We start from the raw sequence: 23,214 nt of genomic DNA, 5'->3' as shown, positions 1-23,214 counted from the left end.
AGCCCTCTGGCCAACCCGAAACATGAGCAGAGACCGGGCTCCTGAAATTCCAGGAGATAAGGCTGCTGAGAGCTAAGCTGTGCCCCCTTATCACCCAGCGCTGACAAAGATGTTTGGTAACCAGCCACGAGACACTCGGGTGCAGGGACCCACCTCCTGGTTAGTCACCCCGAGCAGAACTGAGACAGACCCCAGTGCTTTCACCTGCCCCACAGGGCATCGGGCCGTCCCTCCTCCCCACTTCAAAAGGCCAGGGTGGCTAGATAGCAGGAAAATAAGCTAAAGGCTTCACACATCCTGGTGTTGCCAAGGTTGGTAACGGTTGAAGGAACACAATGGTCTCACCACAAAATTAGCAACAGAATAAAAACCACCAGCTCATGCTCTGAAAGGAGAAGGGGAGGCCAGGGCTGACAGATACCGACCACAACCAGGAACTAGCCAGGGGCCCTGGGTTCATTCTGATATGAAACTAGGCTTGAGGTAGATGACACAAGAACCCTCCGAACTGTACCCCAAATCCAACACGCTGAGGAAAACTCAGACCAGCACTTCAAGGCTCTCTCACTTCCAAGCCCTGCAAAGCCAGGGCACGTCTGCCTGAATCCCAAGGCCACAGAGCAATGGAAACCCACAGGCGGGCTTGTGGTGGAATCTCTGGCTTGGGAGGGAGGACGCAGAAGAGAGGAGCAGGACTCAGGAGGGTACCTTCTCACGTCAGCTTCTGGTTAAAGTCCTACTCATTACAGGATGATTAGCAGAGGGCTGCCTTGAGTGGTGTTTTACAGCACCCAGCCATTAGACAGGGCACTAGGTGGAAATCTACGCTCTAGGCGTGAGGGATGCCAGGTGCCCCTTAAGAAAAGGAGGTGGTCCCCAAAACTTGCCTGCAGGCAACCACAGCGGAGATGCGGCATGCAGACAAGGCAGGGCAGGGCAGGGGCAGCGGCAGCAGGGATGGGAGAGTCTTTTTTTCCCCCAGAGCTTAAAACGCGTATGTTGAAAGTGATGGTGGATTGGTTTCCATGGAAACAGAACCAGAGATAGAAACTGTACAACCTGCTGTCTTGGATACAGGCCCCCGCCCCAAGCGCATCGCTGCGGGAGAGGGCTCTGCCTCGTCAGGTCCCGCAAAACCTGGCAGGGGGCGCTGGGTTTGTGTGTGTGCGCGCGTCACACATGGCTAGAAAAATAAGTAACCCACAGAAGACACGTGGGGAGATGATGTTTGTGTATTTACATATGTATGAGTAGGGTCAACAAGGTAATCAACTTGTTGTATTCTGATAATTCAGAGGTCAAAAGAAGATCCTAGCACTTAAATGAACTGTAAACATGGGATATCTCGATATTCATCTCTCTTTGAAATGTATAGCAAATAATCTGTGAATGGTGGAGGAACAAGCAAATAGCCTTATGTTAATTCCTATAGGTAAGTACTGGTGATGGACCACCTTCAAAGTCATCCTAATTACCTTTTGTTCCCTGAGGAACTCCCAACTCATCAAAGAGGACATGAAATGGTCAAAAAAAATCCTTGGGTCCTGATTCTGTCATCTCAGGTCTGCTTAAGATTCTTCAGGGGAAGTTTGAGTTGCAAGATTGGGGTCCCAGTTATGCTGGTATGCCCTGAATGTGATATTTGGATATTGGACTATAAACTATTAACTATTTCTGAAAGAACTCTTTGCAACCACTCGGCTCACCATCTCGGCTATGATCTGCACCTAAACGAATTGATCTCATGTCTGTATGTATATTAATCTTTTAACCATACTATTTGTTTTTTAATAAGTTTTAGTTTAGTTAATAAGAATTGGCTGTAGTGTGTATTTGAGTAAAATCTGAAACATTCATTAACCTGGGAGATAATCCTTTGGCATTGGTAGAACCCTTTCTTTTATACGATGAAAAAAGATTTACAAAAATTTTTATCATATTTGGCGCGGGTACCTAGATGGAGGCCTGAGGCTGGATCACTTTAAGGGAACTGTGTTGTTTCGACTTCTGAGTAACCAGCAAGGTAATAAAGAAGCTGTTTTATGCTGGCTTGGTAAATCTGGAGGGTTTGGGAAGCAGAATCCAGTCCTCTGAGGCCTGCAAGCGGGAAGGTGCTACGTTCTCACAGACTCCACCAGAACGATTAAACTCTCCAGCCTACCTGCAGATGATGATAAAGAACTTGACGTGCAGGAGCGCCTGGCCAAGGCCTGCCTCGGCTGACTCCTCGCGGGCCATCTGGGCCACGCAGTGCGCCAGCTGTTGGCTCAGCACATGCAGGACATCGCGTGGGAGCAGCGGGATCTCAGAGACTGAATCTTCTGGCCTGGGGGGAAGAGGGAACAAAGCAATTAGTCTAAGAGCTAGCAACCCCAGTCTCTGCATTCTGGGAGCAGGGAGATGCAGCCACCGCATTGTTTTTATCCCGAGTCTCACAATATTTGGTGTTTTTCTTCAAGCCCCAACTCCTGGAGTCATGGGATTGCAGGAGAATCTCAGCTTTAATTAAAAAAAGTAAAGTAAAGGGTCTAGCCCTTGTTGTGGCAGAGAAGAAGCGTGAAAGTGTGACCCCTACCAGGTCTCAATAATAAAGAAAATTGGTGGAAAAGAAGTCATGAGTGATGGATTCTAAGTCTTGTAATTTTGGGTGGCTCTGACTCATAATGCTTGAGGTTGGCAACACTCCTGGGTTCTATTCCCAGTCCTGCCCCGCTATGGCCCCTCTCAGAGTCACTTCTTCTCTGGTCTTCTTCATTCTCCGCCCCTATACACCTCCATCCATGAACAGGGAGGGAGTCATCCTGACCCACCGCTGTACCAACACAGAGATCTACAGGTAAGGAGTGCTACAGGAAGGTTGGACATAGTCATTAACTGTCTGCAAAATGTGTGAAGGGTGGTTATACAGGGAGGGTGGTGATCCACTGTTCCCCATGTCCACTGAAGGTAGGACAAGAAGCAAATTGGCTTAATCTGCAGCAGAGAGATTTAGGTTAGATATTAAGAAAAGCCCTTAACTAGAATAGGTAAGGACTGGAATAAGCTTCAAAGGGAGGTTTGCAAACCCTAGCTCTTCGGAGGTTTTAAGGAGAGGTTAGAAAAACATGGCAAAAGGATGATGTAGGTTTACTCATGCAGGGGGCTGGACTAGATGACCTCTTGAGGTCTCTTCCAGGCCTACATTTCAGTGATTACTGAACCACTGGGATCTTTCTCTAGCCCCTTCCAACACGTCCTAGCTTTAAAAGGGAGGGAAACAGAAAAGTCATGCCTTGTGGGCTAGGCACACGCTGCGGGAGAGGGATTGGAACAAACATTTCTGTTAGGCTTTGTTTAAATGTGCAAGTTAATTCAGATTAAGGCAGGGTGTGCTTTAAAGGGCAGTAGCTATTCCTGAATAACTCCATGTGAGGTCACATTTATTACAGAATAAGATTGCATCGGTCCCACATGGAGTCTCCAGGGTCCCCACTGGGTCAAACATGGCAAGCAGGAAAGAAGCAACCAATTCTTTAGAGTGACTGCTGTCTAGAAACAAACTCATCTTAAAACGCAAAACCTGCCCTGGGCCATTATTTGCAAATGACACACAAAGTAGGTCACTGACTTTAGGGCAGAGCAGGTGGCAGCTAAAAGAAATTTCTACTTTTGTTTGTCATACAAGGGTAAGATAACAGCTCTGTCATGCTCACCACCAATTTCCTGACACCCCCAGCTAGGACCTAACAGGTGAGGCTGCAGCACTTAGCACAACCAGTTGTTTCTATTTGAACATAAGAATAGCCATACTGGGTCAGACCAAAGGTCCATCTAGCCCAGTATCCTATCTGCCGACAGTGGCCAGTGCCAGGTGCCTCAGAGGGAATGAACAGAACAGGGAATCATCAAATGATACCTCCCCTGTCGCCCATTCCCAGCTTCTGGCAAACAGAGGCTAGGGCCACCATCCCTGCCCATCCTGGCTAATGGACCTATCCTCCAGGAACTTTAGTTCTTTTTGAACCCTGTTATAGTCTTGGCCTTCACACTCTGGCAACGAGTTCCATAGGCTGACTGCACTGTGTGAAGAAATACTTCCTTTTGTTTGTTTTAAACCGGCTGCCAATTAATTTCATTGGGTGACCCCTAGTTCGTGTGTTATGAGAAGGAGTAAATAACACTTCCTTATTTACTTTCTCCACACCAGTCATGATTTTATAGATCTCTATCATAACCCCCCTTAGTTGGCTCTTTTCCAAGCTGAAAAGTCCCAGCCTTATTAATCTCTCCGAATACGGAAGCTGTTCCATACCCCCTCATCATTTTAGTTGCCCTTTTCTGAACCTTTCCCAATTCCAGTATTTGAAACCTATCGAGATTTTTTTCCTCATTATACGTATCCCTGTCCCCCGTGGCACAGTCTATCCCACAACTGCACCTGATCGCTGCCCCAGAATCAGTGGGTTCAGAGCTGTGGTAATGGGATAGTTCTATGAAGGTCAGCAGTGCTCAACAATGGTCCATCTAACTTCAGGGGCAGCTGCAGGACTGACTTTTACTGGAGCTATTGAAAGTTAAAATATTGTTATCAGACACTCATCACAACAACTAAATTAAATACCCTGGGCTTTGGCGGTAAAGAGGGACCCACCACATGTCCCATGAAAAAAATGGACTGGATCTGGTGAGCTTTGGGCACAGTGCTGGGGAAAGGGAGATAAAGGACAACTCCCAGGCTCCGTTCACTGCCAGGCCATAGACCAGGGGAGGTGTGTGCACCACACTGTCTACGCTGCATAGCATTTAAGCTTACACAGGCCACTGCACTGGAGAGCAAGAGTCTCTCCCGACACAGGCTGGTGCCTTCAGCTGCTGTTTTCCCCCTCGCCGGACAGGTATCAGCTTCTCAGCCAAGTCCAGGCCGATGGACCAGCCACAGGGCTCGGTGCCAGGGTTTACCAAACGAGGAGGAGATGTCAGACTTGCTTCGCCAAGCCTACAGGGGAAAGGAGGGTGGCCCAGAGAGACAGACGGCTGAGGACATTTGGAAGCAGGGAGGCGTTGTCGAGGGCAGCAAGCAAGGCCACCTTGTGAGTGACCTATCGGTACAGGGGCCTGGGTGCCTCAGGAGACTGCCCCGGGTCTGGGTGAAAGCCCCACAGTACAGGGAGCCCTAGAGCAGGGAGGGGGGGGAGCAGGGAGTCCCTCCTCACCTCTCCCATGGCACCCATTCAGGCACCTGGGTTTGGCTGGCTACGCCCACAACATGCGAGGCAAAGGTCTGGACAGTGCGGAGGTCCGAGGGGTGGCTCCGTGGGGTGTCATGGGGGGCACCAGCAGGACAGGGGCGCTCAGCATGCGAGCAAGTCACTTAGCCTACAAGCAGCATGCCCAGTTCTGGCCTCTGCAGGCCTAGGTCAAAGCCCAAGCCACAGCCCGGTGAAGTCAGCAGAAGCCTTTCCATTACCTTCATCGGACTTCCCATCCAGCTCCTCACGTCTCCAGCTACCCCTTGCTGCAGTGGTGCCATGCATGCCCTTTGCCCCACCCTCCCCCACAGCAGCCCTGGCTCAGAGCCATGCCAGAGCCCTCCACTAATGTACGGCATAACTACGGCCAGGTCTCCCTGTCCCCTCCACCTCCCCATGCCCCAGGCAGCAGAGCTCTACCCAGGGGAGTCGCAATTTAACATCCTGGCCAGGACCTAAGGGGCAAGATGGGACGAGGCTTCCTTCCGGCAACTCACGGAAGTTACTAGATCGCAGGCCCTGGTTCTCATGGGAGACTTCAAATCACCCCCAATATCTGATGGGAGAGCAATACAGCGGTGCACAGACAATCCAGGAAGTTTTTGGAAAGTGTAGGGGACAACTTCCCGGTGCAAGTGCCGGAGGAACCAACTAGGCGCAGAGCTCTTCTTGACCTGCTGCTCACAAACCGGGAATAATAAGTAGGGGAAGCAAAAGTGGATGGGAACCTGGGAGGCAGTGACCACGAGATGGTCGAGTTCAGGATCCTGACACAGGGAAGAAAGGAGAGCTGCAGAATAAGGACCCTGGACTTCAGAAAAGCAGAGTTTGACTCCCTCAGGGAACTGATGGGCAGGATCCCCTGGGAGAATAACATGAGGGGGAAAGGAGGCCAGGAGAGCTGGCTGTATTTTAAAGAATCCTTATTGAGGTAATAGTAAATATGGCAGGCAACCAGCTTGGCTTAGCAGTGAAAGCCTTGCTGATCTTAAACACAAAAAAGAAGCTTACAAGAAGTGGAAGATTGGACAAATGACCAGGGAAGAGTATAAAAATATTGCTCAGGCATGCAGGAGTGAAATCAGGAAGGCCAAATCACACTTGGAGTTGCAGCTAGCAAGAGATGTTAAGAGTAACAAGAAGAGTTTCTTCAGGTATGTTAGCAACAAGAAGAAAGTCAAGGAAAGTGTGGGCCCCTTACTGAATGAGGGAGGCAACCTAGTGACAGAGGATGTGGAAAAAGCTAAATGTACTCAATGCTTTTTTTGCCTCCGTCTTCACGAACAAGGTCAGCTCCCAGACTACTGCACTGGGCAGCACAGCATGGGGAGGAGGTGACCAGCCCTCTGTGGAGAAAGAAGTGGTTCGGGACTATTTAGAAAAGCTGGACGAGCACAAGTCCATGGGGCCGGATGCGCTGCAACCGAGAGTGCTAAGGAGTTGGCGGATGTAATTGCAGAGCCATTGGCCATTATCTTTGAAAACTCATGGCGATCAGGGAGGTCCCGGACGACTGGAAAAGGCTAATGCAGTGCCCTTCTTTAAAAAGGAAAGAAGGATGATCCGGGGAACTACAGGCCAATCAGCCTCACCTCAGTCCCTGGAAAATCATGGAGCAGGTCCTCAAGGAATCAGTTCTGAAGCACTTAGAGAGAGGAAAGTGATCAGAAACAGTCAGCATGGATTCACCAAGGGCAAGTCATGCCTGACTAATCTAATTGCCTTCTAAGACGAGATAACTGGCTCTGTGGATGAGGGGAAAGCAGTGGACGTGTTGTTCCTGGACTTAGCAAAGCTTTTGACATGGTCTCCCACAGTATTTTTGCCAGCAAGCTAAAGTAGTATGGGCTGGATGAATGGACTAAAAGTGGATAGAAAGCTGGCTAGATTGTCAGGCTCAATGGTAGCGATCAATGGCTTCATGTCTAGTTGGCAGCCAGTATCAAGTGGAGTGCCCCAAGGGTCGGTCCTCAGGCCGGTTTTGTTCAATATCTTCATTAATGATCTGGAGGACGGTGTGGATTATACCCTCAGCAAGTTTGCAGATGACGCTAAACTGGGAGGAGAGGTAGATACACTGGAGGGTAGGGGTAGGATACAGAGGGCCCTAGACAAATTAGAGGATTGGGCCAAAAGAAATCTGATGAGGTTCAACAAGGACAAGTGCAGAGTCCTTCACTTAGGACGGAAGAATCCCATGGCACCGCTACAGACTAGGGACCGAAATGGCTCGCAGCAGTTCTGCGGAAAAGGACCTAGGGGTGACAGTGGACGAGAAGCTGGATATGAGTCAGCAGTGTGCCCTTGTTGCCAAGAAGGCCAATGGCATTTTGGGCTGTATAAGTAGGGGCATTTCCAGCAGATCGAGGGACATGATCGTTCCCCTCGATTCGACATTGGTGAGGCCTCATCTGCAGTACTGTGTCCAGTTTTGGGCCTCACACTACAAGGATGTGGAAAAATTGGAAAGCGTCCAGCGGAGGACAACAAAATGATTAGGGGACTGGAACACATGATTTAGGAGGAGAGGCTGAGGGAACTGGGATTGTTAGTCTGCGGAAGAGAAGAATGAGGGGGATTTGATAGCTGCTTTAAACTACCTGAAAGGGGGTTCCAAAGAAGATGGATCTAGACCGTTCTCCATGGTAGCAGACAACAGAACAAGGAGTAACGGTCTCAAGTTGCAGTGCGGGAGGTTTAGTTGGATATTAGGAAAAACTTTTTCACTAGGAGGGTGGTGAAGCACTGGAATGGGTTACCTAGGGAGGCGGTGGAATTAAGGCCCAGCTTGACAAAGCCCTGGCTGGGATGATTTAGTCGGTGTTGGGTCCTGCTTTGAGCAGGGGTTAGACTAGATGATCTCCTGAGGTTTCTTCCAACCCCTGAGATTCTATGAGGGGATGCATATTCTTTGGATGCAGTGCCTCTCCTCATTTGCTTGGCAAGGGAGGGGGGTAGGGTGACCAGATGTCCCGATTTATAGGGACAGTCCTGATATTTGGGGCTCTCTCTTATATAGGGTCCTATGAGGCAGAATTTGCCATTTTGCTGCAGCCACATTTTATTTGGTCTCCCTCTCTGCAGCTTCCCCCCCTCAAGAGGCAGAGGGGCTGTTCCATGGGGCCTGGCAGCAGGGTTTCAGAGCCCTGGAGGTAGCTGCAAGGGAGCCAGAGAAGTCAGGAGAATAGACTGGAGAGCTGGGTGCGTGGAAAGAGTGCAGGAACCCAGGCCTGGGGAGGCAGGAGGATGAGTCCCTGAAGCCAGCTTCAAGCTCCCCTTTTCCATAGCACACATTGGGAGGGGAGGAGCTTGAAGGCTCTCCCATTGCAGGGCTGGGGGGATCTGTCTGCTGCAGGCCTGCCCTGGGACATGGAAAGGTGGAGGGGACCAGAAGACCTGGCTGCATAGCCATGGTTATGCTCCACATTACTGTAATTCCAGACAATATTGTGACAGACTCAGGGGAGAGTAGTGAAAAAACCCATCCTTGGATAATCAGAGAGTTTAGACAGATTAATATCTGCATGTCATGAGCAGGAAGAATCATAGAACCACAGGACTGGAAGGGACCTTGAGACATCATGTAGTCCAGTCCCCTGCACTCATGGCAGCAGCAAGTATTATCTAGACCATCCCTGACAGGTGTTTGTCTAACCTGCTTTAAAAATCTCCAATGATGGAGATGCTACAACCTCCCTGGGCAATTTATTCCAGTGCTTCACCACCCTGGCAGTTCGGAAGTTTTTCCTAATGAAGGATATATTAGGAAGATTAGCTTTTTTATTTTATTCACTTGTACTGCAAGGGTTGTTCTTTGAGATGCGATACAGACCAGGGAGGTTTCAGAGTAGCAGCCGTGTTAATCTGTATTCGCAAAAAGAAAAGGAGTACTTGTGGCACCTTAGAGACTAACAAATTTGAGCATAAACTTTCGTGAGCTACAGCTCACTTCATCGGATGCATTCGGTGGAAAATACAGAGGGGAGATTTATATACACACACAGAGAACATGAAACGATGGGTTTTATCATACACACTGTAAGGAGAGTGATCACTTAAGATGAGCCATCACCAGCAGGGGGTGGGGGGGAAGGAGGAAAACCTTTCATGGTGACAAGCAAGGTAGGCCATTTCCAGCCATTAACAAGAACATCTGAGGAACAGTGGGGGGTGGGGTGTGGGGGAGAATACCATGGGGAAATAATTTTACTTTGTATAATGACTCATCCATTCCCAGTCTCTATTCAAGCCTAAGTTAATTGTATCCAGTTTGCAAATTAATTCCAATTCAGCAGTCTCTCGTTGGAGTCTGTGTTTGAAGCTTTTTTTGTTGAAGTATAGCCACTCTTAGGTCTGTGATCGAGTGACCAGAGAGATTGAAGTGTTCTCCAACTGGTTTTTGAATGTATAATTCTAGATGTCTGATTTGTGTCCATTTATTCTTTTACGTAGAGACTGTCCAGTTTTGACCAATGTACATGGCAGAGGGGCATTGCTGGCACATGATGGCATATATCACATGGGTAGATGTGCAGGTGAATGAGCCTTGATAGCGTGACTGATGCGATTAGGCCCTATGATGGTGTCCCCTAATAGATATTGTGGGGTGTGCATGCGCCCAGCGTGCCAACACTAGAGAACTCTGCCTAGCAGTACCCCGTAGGCCCTCCCTTGGCCATAAAAGGTCAAGAGCACAGACTCCGATGCAGAGGGGACAGAGGGTGGGTTGGGGAATATACGTCTGCATCACATATTGAAGAACAGTTAAATACATGCAAAGTGACTGTTTTTTTCTTCTTTTTTCGAGTAGATGCAGATGTGTATTCCATGTAGGTGACTCTATAGCAGGAGGTGGGGCTCAGAGTCCATTTAAACAGGGATTGCCTTCCCGAAGTTTGCAGCTGAGCTGGATGCAGTAGAAACGGCACAGTGGTTTGTAAATGTACATACAGAGGACTAAGTGGCAGCCCTGCAAATGTTCAATATAGGAACGTCACTTAGATATATCATCGATGTGGCCTGGGACTTCATGAGATGAGCTTGCACACTGAGGGGGCACAGTTGGAGATACTTTATATGCGGTCATGGTACAGGAAGTTATTCACTTGGAGATCGTCTGTGCAGAGAGACTGCTTGCCCCTTCATTCCATCTGCATATGAAACGGACAACAAAGATCAGAAAGATTTAGTCCTATCCAGGTAAAAAGTCCAACCTTGCCTGACATCCAACATATGAAGATCCCGTTCATCTGGGGTTGAATGCGGCTTAGAGAAAAAAACACTGGGAGATACACATCTTTGTTTAAGTGAAACTGAGAAACCACTTTAGATTAAAAAAAAAAACCTCAGGATGCAGCTGCAGGGTTACTGTGTCTTTGGAAAATTGTGTGCAAGGACGCTCCACCCTCAAAGCCTGCAACTCACTCTCCCGCCAGCCGATGTTATGGCCACAAGAGGGAAAAAAAAAAAAAAAGTTTTCTGACACGGAACAGAGAGAGAAGATCAATGGAGGGCCCATAAGAGCTGCTAAGACCATATAAGATCCCACAAAGGAATTGGCTCTTTAACCAGCAGGCAGAGATGAGTGGATTCCTTTCAAGAGCCTCTCTGCCATGGAGTTCAAAAAACACCAACTTCCCATGGATAGGTGGATGAAATACTGAAATCCACCCCGAGTGGACTCGCAACGAACTAAGTGCGAGACCAGAAGTCTGAAGGTGTAACAGGTACTCCAAAATGTCCTGGCTACAAGCCAACTTCAGTTTAACTCCTAGGCTAACCACCACATGGAGAACTGCTTCCACTTGGCCAAGTAGGCCACTCTGATGGAAGGCTTTCTACTATTAGGCAACAACTGAGCTTGTTTAGTCTGCAGAAGACAAGAGTGAAGTGGGATTTGATAGCAGCCTTCAACTAGCTGAAGGGGGGGTTCCAAAGAGGATGGAGCTCAGCTGTTCTCAGTGGTGGCAGATGACAGAACAAGGAGCAATGGTCTCAAGTTGCACTGGGGGAGGTCTAGGTTTGATATTAGGAAACACTATTTCACTAGAAGGGTGGTGAAGCACTGGAATGGGTTACCTAGGGAGGTGGTGGAATCTCCTTCCTTAGAGGTTTTTAAGGCCTGGCTTGACAAAGCCCTGGCTTGGATGGTGTTGGCCCTGCTTTGAGCAGGGGGTTGGTCTAGATGACCTCCCGAGGTCTCTTCCAACCCTGGATTTGCCAGATTGCCTCAAACATCAATTCCTCCTCTAACAAGGCAGCATCGACACCATGAGATGCAGGGAGCTGAGCGCTGGATGCAAACTTGACCATGACGCTGAGTCAGGAGGTCAGGGTTGAAGATGAGGTATGGGAGGCTGAACTGATAAATGTGAGAAGGTCAGAGAACTAACATTGTCTCGGCCACGCTAGAACAATGAAAGTGAGCTTGGCACTGTCCAATTTCAGCTTGAGAATGACCGGCGGAATGATCAGCACTGGAGGAAAAGCATACAGGAATTCCAGTTCCCAGTTCAGGTGAAAAGCATCGGTCAGAGAGCCTGAACTGAGACCCCCTCCAGAGCAGTACAGCCTGCATTTCTTGTTGGGTTTCGTGGCAAACAGGTCGATTGTCAGAATGCCCCAAACTTCAAAGATGGCCCACAGGACCCTGGGCTTCAGGGAGAAATTTCTGCCGAGGCCATCCACTGGGTGATTCTGGATCCCAGGTAAGTGATTGGCCACGGGTAACGTTTTCCCCGATGCAAAACTGCCAGAGCCTGATCACCTCCCAAAACAGCACATTGGAGTGTGCTCCTTCTGTTGTTCACCTAATACATCACAGTGGCATTGTCAGTGAGCATGGAACCGCTGAGTCCCTGATGTCATCTCGAAGGGCCTGACAGCCACTGTAGCTGGCACAAAGCTCTAGGACACTGAGATGCAGAGAAGCTTCCTTTCACAGGCCTTGAATTTTCAGCAACCCCAAATGCATTCCTCAGCCTATGAAGGATGACTGGTGACTACAATCCTGGGCAGAGGGGACCAGCAAAGGGAACGCCCTGACACATGTTGCCCTGAACCATTAACCTGGTACTGAAGTTAGCCTTACTGGCCTGTAACTGCCAGGATCACCTCTGGAGCCTTTTAAAGAACAGTGTTACACTCCTCCAGTCACCTGGTACCAAGGCTGATTTAAATGATAGGTTACCTACCAGTTAATAGTTCTGCAATTTCATATTGGAGTTCCTTCAGAACTCTTATTTTAATTTGCTGTTAAATGTGTCAGTTTGTTCCAAAATCTCCTCTACTGACACCTCAGTCTGGGACAGTTTCTCAAATCTGTCACTGGAGATGAATGGCTCAGATGTGAGATTCTCCCTCACATCCTCTGCCGTGAAGATGGTGGGGAAGCTAAATAAATTCTTTGCATCAATGTCCTTGTCTTCCTTGAGTGCCCCACCTTTAGCACTTCATTGCTCAGTGGCTCACTGATTGGCAGGCTTCCTGCTTCTGAGGTTCTTAAAACTAACAGCTCCCCTGCTCCCTGCCTGTTGCTTTTTTTTTTTTGGGGGGGGGGGGGGGGGGAGTCTTTTACTATTTGCTCTTCAATTTCTCTTTTGATCTGCCTTATACTTTTACTCTCAACTTCCCAGAGTTTATGCTCCTTTCTATTTTTCTCAATAGATTTCACTTAGTCCCTGCCATGAGTACTGGAGACTGGACTAGGTGATCCCTCAAGTCCCTTCCAGTCCTTGTCTCTGTGATTCTATTATTCCAATTTTTAGAGGAAGTCTTTTGTCTCTAACTACCTCTTCCACTCTGTTTAGCCATGGGGGCATTATTTCATCCTCTTACTGTTTTTTTTATTTGAGATATACAGATAGCAGGAGCCTCTATTATGGTGTTTTACATTAAGTGTCTCTGCAGCTTGCAAGCATTTCACTCGTGACTGTTCCTTTTAAATTTCTATTTAACTGGCTTCTCATTTTTGTATAGTTCCTTTTTGAAGTTAAATGTTACTGTGGTGGATTTCTTGGTATTCCCCCCCACAAAAAAAGGAATGTTAAATGTAATTACATTATGGTCCGCTATATTCATCTGTAAGACAAGATCCTGTTTGCCACTTAGGAATATATCAAGAATTGCCTCTCCTCTTTGGGTTTCCAGGACTAGCTGCTCCAAGAAGCAGTCATTAATGGTGTCTAGAAATTCTCTCTCTGCATCCCACCATGTTTCCAGAGACATGTTCCCAGTGAATATGGGAATAGTTGAAATCCGCCATTATTGGAGTTTGTTTTTGTAGTCTAATCTCCTGAGCATTTCACCACCCTCCTCAGGCGGTCCGTAGTATATTCCTATTGCTACACTCGGATTATTCAAGTTTTCCATCGATGTTTAGAATCCTAGGATGAGACCTAAAATGGTTGAATAAGCTTAGTGTGACTGAAGCTGGAGAGGGACTTTTCCATGCTGATCCTAATGTGGTAGCGGGGAGTGGTTGGACAGACCTGCTCCATCCCGTGTGCTGGAAGTAGTATGGCACAAGTCAGCACTCCTCTTAGAAACGGAGGGAGAGTCTCCCTGAACCTTGGAGCAGTTCTGATTTGTCTTATGGAACCTCCTCCTCATCACGCTAGGGTAGGAAGAACTTCCGCTTCCTCTTGGGTGAAAACAGCAGGGTCCGAAGCGGAGCGACATCACCTGCCAGTTCTGAAGGCAACCGCCGATCAGATGAGGGCCTTGATACGTCAGCCCTATGGCTCTGGGCCATCAGAAGCCTCTTCTGGAATGACTTACCGATGGAGCACTGTTCCATAACATGCCCTTCACCAAGACAAAGGCACCTTGGGTGGGGATCACTGTTGGAGACATCCCAAGACAAACAATGCTTGAAACCGTAGTGAGAGCCAACTACTCTAGACACTTAACTAAACCAAATGCACTACTAACTATTAACTAGAGGGGGGAAAAACCCTCAGAAAAGAGACTGAAAACATGACGTGAACACACCACACCGAGTGCCACTCTAGGTGGAGGGTGGTTGAGAAGGAACTGAGGGGGGTTGGGACAGCAGCACCCTTACATAGTTTAGGGGAGGAGCAGAGCCACAGGGCATGAGCACCCCCCCCCACAGGTACTGCTACGCAAAGTTCTCCAGCTTCAGTGCACAGGGCTTGCGCACAGCAACATGGAATACACAGCTGCCTCTACTTGAAGAAATCAGCATGCTGCCATCACGCTGCCATCACATGACCAGGGCTGCAGTGAGCCAAGCAGAGCGACTATGCTCCAAGCCCAGCTCCAAGAGGGAGCAAGGAAGAGGAAGAGGAGTATGCCAACAAACAGTGTCCTGCGAAACTGTGGACAGCACGTAAGCTTCAGAAAAACCCCCTGGCCTACACTGTTGCTAGTGCATTGCAAGCTGCATGGCACTTACCTTATTTATACCGGAGATCTTCAAATGTGCATTAGTGACTTGACAAAGTTCGTGTGGTCATGCAAATAAGACTTGGCCCAGAAGCCCTCTTCTTTCTGGCCTAGCACCAAATTTAAACACGGACTGGCACCGACCCTCCTCAGAGGAGAGGCATTAAAGATCGGACACATGCCAAGTGTCATTGCTAAACCCCTGAAAACACACCTCATCAGACCAGGATAGGCACAGGCTTGAGACGCTTCCCTTGGCAGGGGATTACAGCTGCTTGATCTAGGAGCTCAATGAGACGGCCACTCACAGCTCGATCTCCCACTCCACACATAGCACCTTCCAAAAATAGACTCTCTCAGGATCCAACAGGCTCAGTGTGGAGCCCCGCCCCAAAGAGCAAGGGATTCTCTGCCGCGGAGCTCAGAGGGAGATAAGAGTGAGACGCATTCTTCCCAACCCCACAACCAGATTAACTAGCGCTGCCAGCAGATTTGAATGGCCCAGTGGTTAGGGAGGCAGCCTGGGACGCTGAAGAGCTGGCTATGAGGCTCTGCCTCAACTACAGTCTTCCTCTAGCGTGAAGCTGATCCGAGATGGTAAGGCAGTCTGTACCGTGCAGCGGGGGGCTTTGCAAGTACATGCATATAGACAGCCCTAAGTATGCCCAATGGCCTCGGGGCTCACTTCTCGTTATACTATATGTACCAAAGCTCAAGCTTCAGGGCTCAGCAGCCACCCCAAGGGTCAGGAAGGGATTTCGCCCAGTGTATTCTGGGAGGTTTTTTTTTTTTTTTTTTTAAAATCTCTTTCCTTTGAAGCATCAGCGATTGTCATGGCTGGAGAGGAGACACTGGATGGGGAGGACCAGGGTTTGGAGGGGTCACCGAGCATTCTGTCTCTCAAGGGCATGGCTGGCTGGTACTTGCTCACGTGCTCAGGGTCCTAACTGATCACCACATGTGGAGTCGGGAAGGAATTTCCCTCCAGGTTAGATTGGCAATGACCGGGGAGAGGGCAGGTTGCCTTCCCCTGCAGTGTGTGGGTTGCGGGCCACTTGCCAGGAAGAACGGGTTGTAACTCAAACATTTGCCTGCCACTGCAGGGGACTCGCACATTGGTGTGCCTTGATCCCCCTTATTCTCTGCCTGTGGCACATAACAGCCTTGTCTTCTGTGGGCTATTCAGTTGGTGGGTTTAGTAGGGTTGGGGGGCTGCTGGCCTGGGATAGACAGGAGGTCCCTTCTGGCTTTGAACTCCATGACAGTCTCTCTTCTGGTCTTCCCCCACCATAGCTAGGACAGGTTGTTTGCCCTGCAGTTTGCATGAGTCAACAGAGCTGACTAATACCCAGTATAAAGGTGATGTCGTCTCCATGGAGATCTCCTCACTGCCTCCACCTCCCATGCACGGGCGGGGCGCAGCTCTCTGTCCTCCTGCCCCACCCCCACAAGAGAGGAGGGAAGCCGCCAGGAAATTGCACTGATGGTTGGGAGACACGAGGACAGATTGTAACTGCAATAGAACCCAAGGGGTGTGGAAATCAACCCTGCTAACCACAGGCAGAGGGAGATAGGGGGCAGCCACAGCATGATCTGAAACCTGGAAGCAAAGCGTTCCACAAATGGCTGCTTGGAGTTCAACTATCCAGGGCCTAATTGTTAATCTCACCCAGGGGCCCAATTGTGGTTACCTGCATGAATCTGCACTGACACCAGCTAGGCCTAGAGTCATCAATCCACATGCTTCAGGTCATAAAACTGACCTCCAGAATGGGTCAGGAAAGACTCAGCCATATAGAAACAGCATTGCTCAGTCAGATGCATTTATGGCTTCATCCCGAGTCACCTTATTGATTTCAATATGGACTGCAGGGGTTCAGCACCTTTCAGGATCAGGTTTCTGTACTGTGGGGAAGGGGTTAGGGCTTCCGTCAAGCACCAGTTTATCGGCCAAAATTTGAGGCAAGGGAGGGTGGCAGCATGAGAACAGTTTCATTTAAAAGACAAACCATCGTGAGCACAGAGTCTGGTTTTACTGCTTCAGGGCTGGTCAGATCCTTTCCAAGGGGTGAACATAATCCTCAATTATGCAGTCAGATCGCCTAATGGCCAAACGCCCTCTGACTTGCCAGAGGTTTATTCCAGAGCTCTTCACAGGGCACTTTCCTGATCTAAAGCCTGGGGCAGTCCCAGCCCATCTTATGCCCCTTCCACAACCGGCCTGTGGAATGAGGAAGCGGAGAGTCCAGATTTTAGCCTCCTACAGCAAGTACGTTAAAATCCACCCCACGGTACCAAGGAAGGAGAGTGTGAGAACTTCGGAGGCTCCTCTTCACTCAAGTGCCAGATGTACCCGCAGAGGGGTCAATGCAGGGGGCTAGGAATCTAGGAACCAGCCACGCCACAAGCCAGGCACTCAGGCAGAGGACCAAGGACTTAGGATCCTCCAGAGTCTCAGAAATATTCTCCTTGATCCAACAGAGGCAGCAGGAGCTGAATCAAAGAATTTAGATCAGTTGGCAACTGCGGAGAGGACTCAAGAAAAAAGGCCAACAGAGCAGGGAGTGCTGGTAGCGTCCACAACGAACTCAGCTGCATAATGATGCAGAAGACTACTAGCGAAATCTCCTCCCCACCATTCCTGAGCCTGGCACACCCTAAATCCAATTCCTCCTTTTGTTACACCGGGGTAGCCCAATGAGATTACAGGTTTTAATTAATGCATTGTGAAATATTTCACAATGCACAACTTCAGGCGTGTTCCGCTTGTGCATAATGCTGGCCAGGGAGCATCCGCAAATAGCATTAAGTGTAGATTAGCTGATCGTTGACAGGCCAAGTGCAATTACTGTACAACAATTAAGGGACTTGCTAAATATAGCCGATATTTGGAGCCTGGCTTTTCTTCTGCCTTAAACCACCCAGATTGGGCTCCATTTCCCCAGCAGAGAGCTCCTGGATCAACACTTAGGAAGTGTTACATGATTAGTCATATCTATAGACATGGGAATAACCATGGCCAGAGAGAGCAGGAGCCCAAGACTGGAATAGCGGGAGGGCTGTGGGTCAGGGCCGAGTTACAAACACACAGCTCTGCCAATGCAAGCACTGGAGCACAGAGGCGCAGAAGGGAAAAAAGCTTTAACGGCTAGAGCTGCCTGCATCACGTCTAGCCACTAGTCCTGCAGTGGAAAGTCACCCACACGATTTACATCCTTGCCCCTCCTGAACAATGCGAGCAATGAAGCACGGGGGATTTCAGGGGACTGTTGTAAGTGCAAACCTCGCGCGCTTTCAGCCAGCTGCCCCCATTCCATCTATTCCCCAGCACAGAAGCAGCTCAGTAGTTAGCTGCTGGTTCTGGAGAAATTCTGCATTACGTGGAATTGCATCAGGAGGAGGTTTTCAAGAGCCCCAAAGCCACAAGCGATGAGCATGGTAAGGTGTACCGTCTCCCATAGGTAGTGGGCACCGCAGGACACAATGATGCCCATCCTCAGTCCTGTTCTGCAAAAAGATCTTCTCCCGAGTTAGCAGTTAAGTCTCGCACGTCCTATCTAGAGAGAAGGCTTCTCCTGCCTCGGATGGATGGTGGAGAACAGGCCAGGAAACAAACACACCCTGGGCGGAGACCGTGGAACCCTCACTTCCACTAGGGCTTCCAGGGAACAGCAGCTAGGACGGAGCAGGGGAGGAGCATCCATTCCTGTGAATCCTTGTTAGATTCACTATTACTGCAAGCTCCCTGTGGCAGGACCTCCCTTTCAGGTAATACACCGAGCACAATGATGCCTCCACATTAGTATCATGAGGCAAGGTCAAGAAGCTCTTCCTCTGGAGAAGTGATGCCTGCACCCTCAGGCAGGAGGAGGATTAGAAGCCATTCGAAGCGAGACAGCAATAGCTCTTGGGACTGATCACTAGCTACTGAGCCAGTCACCCCCAAGGTGCTGGACCTGGCCGAGGAGGTGGCCTGAACGTCACTGCCATCTGGTTTCACGCTGGCAGCTGAGCAGCCATGGATATGGGGGTGGGGGGTCTCAGTGCAGGCCCTGGAAGGAGAGCATCCACTTCACAACAGTAACCTCAAGTGGCACTAATTGGCCCCCTTCCTGGCAAGAGAGCAGCTAAAATCTGAATGGGCCATGGGCACTGGTCCCTCCTCTGCCCCTGGTGGTAGTCAGTCTAGAACAAAGCTAAGGCACATTTGAGAGGAGAGCACAGGGGAATCTCGCGTCGCCACAGCTTGTGGTGTTCCTCCTCACACATTTTTGTTTGTTCTATTTTAAGGGCTGGAAGGGACCATTAGGATCATCTCATTTGACCTCCACCACAGCAGGAGAGAGAATTTCAGCCAGCACTTCCTGGATCAAGCCCCTAGCTTCTGGTTCAGCTAGAGACTATTTTAAAAAATGTCAGGTGATGGAGAATCTTCCGTGTCCCTCGATAATGGTCAGTTACCCTCACTGCTAAAAATATAAGCTTTCGTGAGCTACAGCTCACTTCATCGGATGCATTTGGTGGAAAATTGGTTTTTTTTTTTCCCCACCAAATGCATCCAATGAAGTGAGCTGTAGCTCACGAAAGCTTATGCTCTAATAAATTTGTTAGTCTCTAAGGTGCCACAAGTACTCCTTTTCTTTTTGCGAATACAGACTAACACGGCCGCTACTCTGAAGCCTGCTAAAAATAGCGTGACTTGTTGCTACGCTGAATTTCATAGAATCATAGAATATCAGGGTTGGAAGGGACCCCAGAAGGTCATCTAGTCCAACCCCCTGCTCAAAGCAGGACCAAGTCCCAGTTAAATCATCCTAGCCAGGGCTTTGTCAAGCCTGACCTTAAAAACCTCTAAGGAAGGAGATTCTACCACCTCCCTAGGTAACGCATTCCAGTGTTTCACCACCCTCTTAGTGAAAAAGTTTTTCCTAATATCCAATCTAAACCTCCCCCATTGCAACTTGAGACCATTACTCCTCGTTCTGTCATCTTCTACCATTGAGAACAGTCTAGAGCCATCCTCTTTGAAACCCCCTTTCAGGTAGTTGAAAGCAGCTATCAAATCCCCCCTCATTCTTCTCTTCTGCAGACTAACAATCCCAGCCCTCAGCCTCTCCTCATAAGTCATGTGCTCTAGACCCCTAATCATTTTTGTTGCCCTTCGCTGTACTCTTTCCAATTTATCCACATCCTTCTTGTAGTGTGGGGCCCAAAACTGGACACAGTACTCCAGATGAGGCCTCACCAGTGTCGAATAGAGGGGAACGATCACGTCCCTCGATCTGCTCGCTATGCCCCTACTTATACATCCCAAAATGCCATTGGCCTTCTTGGCAACAAGGGCACACTGCTGACTCATATCCAGCTTCTCGTCCACTGTCACCCCTAGGTCCTTTTCCGCAGAACTGCTGCCGAGCCATTCGGTCCCTAGTCTGTAGCGGTGCATTGGATTCTTCCATCCTAAGTGCAGGACCCTGCACTATCCTTATTGAACCTCATTAGATTTCTTTTGGCCCAATCTTCCAATTTGTCTAGGTCCTTCTGTATCCTATCCCTCCCCTCCAGCGTATCTACCACTCCTCCCAGTTTAGTATCATCCGCAAATTTGCTGAGAGTGCAATCCACACCATCCTCCAGATCATTTATGAGATATTGAACAAAACGGGCCCCAGGACCGACCCCTGGGGCACTCCACTTGACACCGGCTGCCAACTAGACATGGAGCCATTGATCACTACCCGTTGAGCCCGACAATCTAGCCAGCTTTCTACCCCCTTATAGTGCACTCATCCAGCCCATACTTCCTTAACTTGCTGACAAGAATGCTGTGGGAGACCGTGTCAAAAGCTTTGCTAAAGTCAAGAAACAATACATCCACTGCTTTCCCTTCATCCACAGAACCAGTAATCTCATCATAAAAGGCGATTAGATTAGTCAGGCATGACCTTCCCTTGGTGAATCCATGCTGACTGTTCCTGATCACTTTCCTCTCCTCTAAGTGCTTCAGGATTGTCTAACTTCACTTCTCAGCCACTGGCTCTCGTTATCTGTGGGTGTACAAAGGAGTCTCCAGAGATGCTATTGTTCTGGCAGTATTCGCCCAGCACTCAATTCACACTGGTTTAAAGAAAATATTCGATAGTAATCTGTGAACCCCTTAGGCAGAGAAACAAGCGAAATCTACTGAAGGCACCAGCTTCACAGGAGAACTTGTTCTATTCGATTCAGGTTCTTTAACTGCCCACGTGACCTCCAAGTGTTTGCACTAACTAGTGTGACCACCAAGCAGCCCCCAAACCAGAGTCCAGAGAGGGGAAACACTCACCTCCTCGGGTCCAAAGACTGCACCGCGATGATCTTTTCAAAGTTCATGACAAACGTCTCCAGCCACTGCTGCAGGTAGGCCAAGTCTTTCTAAAAGACAAAGCAAGGACGTGGTGAGAAGCCAGGAGTAAATATAAACTAAACGTACACCCCCCCCCCCCCACAGAGATGTTAGCTGAAGAGACTGGCCCAAATTAGAACAGTCTAGTCTGAACATCCACAAGCTTCGGGGGAAGTTAGAAAGAGGCAATTCCAGATTCAAGCTTCCCCCACCTTGACCGATCGATGAGAGAGAGTGCAGGGTACATAGTGCTGCAAAATCCATGATAATTCTATGCTTCTGTATGAACATGCAAAAGGGTCACATGGTCAGGTCAAATGATGGCCAGATTTGGGGGATGTGAAGGAATTGCCTCCCCAGGTAAATTGGCAGACACCTTGGGGGTTTCTTTGCCCTTCTCTGAAGCATGGGGTGTAGCTTACCTCCTAGGGCAGATCTCACCTCATGAGCTCCCTGCCACTGCATGGGCACCAGTGGTCCCACCATCTCTCCTGTTCTCTGCCTGAGAGTTTAGTCTCCCAAGGACTGATGTGAACTGGAGCCTTCGGGCTCAATATAGGGGTATACTGGTGAAATTTAACAGCCTGTGATGTACAGGTGGTCAGACTAGATGATTTAAATGGTCCCACCCGACACCTGTCTTGAAGGGGCTCAGCTCAGAGTGATGGGCACCCAAGCCTGGATAGGCTGACAAGTCACATGATCAACAGCCCATCGCAGTTCCCTCCCATATGATACACCCCCTTGGAGGCCACACATCTGGGAGGGGAGCTTTCCTATTACACAGCAGATGATTACCAGCAGGTCTTGGATCCCCACTGTCCACTCTCAGCAAGGCTGACCCAGCCCTGCATGGTTCTGAGATGCGCACTGAGCTCCAGGAGCTTCACCGGGCATCTCACTTATCTGACCTCCAGGGGCCCTGTCTGCTTGACAGAGATGTTCTCCTCCAGTAACCTGGGCTAAAATTTCCCCTCTCCTCCTCAGAGAGGTATCACACGTGCACTGGTTGGTCGCTGTCCCTCACCCCAGAGAGGGCTGCATCTCAGCAGCACTGCAGCCCAGAGTTTGTAGAATGTGAGGCTAGATTTCAAAACAGATGACACGCAAGTTGTGCAATACAGTTAATAGCTTTTTGCTCTCAGCAGTCCCAAAATGAGACGGTAGCACTCTGCCTTTTGTAACCCGTGTCCTTTTAGTAGCACAGACAGCACATAGGTCTCTGCCTGCTTCACCTATACCCCTTCTCTTGCATGCTGGGTTTGTCTTAGCCAGATGTCAAGCTCGCGGGGCAGGTTACACATCTCATTATGCTCTGTAAAACACCACTTATGAAGTGAGCTGTAGCTCACGAAAGCTTATGCTCTAATAAATTTGTTAGTCTCTAAGGTGCCACAAGTACTCCTTTTCTTTTTGCGAATACAGACTAACACGGCTGCTACTCTGAAATACGTACGTTTACAAACCGGTATTGTATAAAAGGTTTATTAAACTCACTCCAACTCAGAACACAAGCAGTAACAGAGCAGCAAACTCAGGTTCCACCATAAGGTGATATGATCTTAAAATCCTCATAGGCTTGTCCCACTCATGCCCCCTGTTCGAGGGCGGGGAAGATACTTTTAGACATACATGCAAAACTCCCAAAGGACAGCCAGTACAGATTCCACTGTAGGGTACTGCATCACAAACCATGCTGGAGACCAGCCGACCATCCAAAGGGGAAAGCAGAGACCACAAACCAGGGAAGTCAGAGAGGCTTTGTGCCATCACTTTGGTGACTGTCTCCCAGTGAATGACAGGAAACAAGGCAAGAGAGAAGGTGGGCCAGGTCATCTCTTTTATTGGGTGAAACACACAAGCTTTCGAGACAAGCTTTCGAGCTACACAGAGCTCTTCTTCAAATCCAGGAAACGTAGGGTGTCAGAGCTAAATATAAGACCAAATAGATAGTTCAGCATAAGTAGTTGGCACATATATTGTAAGGGACCACTCAGTGTGAATGGACTTTAGAATATGTTCAATCTTGTATTCAGCTGTGACATTGAATAAGCTCGAAAGCTTCTCCCTCTCACCAAACTGAAGCTGGTCCAACAACAGAGATTATCTCACCCACTTTGTCTCTCCTGAGGTTTTTAATACCTTTTGGGTTCTTCTTCTTCGCCTGGTAGTTCCTGAGCCTTTAGGTCACAC

At 49.0% G+C, this 23,214-nt stretch overlaps 1 protein-coding gene across 1 annotated transcript in view; it reads right to left on the bottom strand.

The window, feature by feature from the left end:
- The window catches only part of NBEAL2 (neurobeachin like 2), a 180,805-nt gene that overhangs the window by 89,139 nt on the left and 68,452 nt on the right, over nucleotides 1-23,214 (bottom strand). Inside the window, 2 exon segments of the mRNA XM_038390938.2 lie at nucleotides 2,162-2,326; nucleotides 20,962-21,050. Coding sequence (XP_038246866.2) covers nucleotides 2,162-2,326; nucleotides 20,962-21,050 — 254 coding nt within the window.

The sequence above is a fragment of the Dermochelys coriacea genome, chromosome 2 (genome assembly GCF_009764565.3).
Source record: "Dermochelys coriacea isolate rDerCor1 chromosome 2, rDerCor1.pri.v4, whole genome shotgun sequence".
In the NCBI taxonomy this organism is placed as follows: Eukaryota; Metazoa; Chordata; order Testudines; family Dermochelyidae; genus Dermochelys; species Dermochelys coriacea.
The sequence above is the reverse complement of the archived record's forward strand: the minus strand, read 5'-3'. Positions and strand labels throughout refer to the sequence as shown.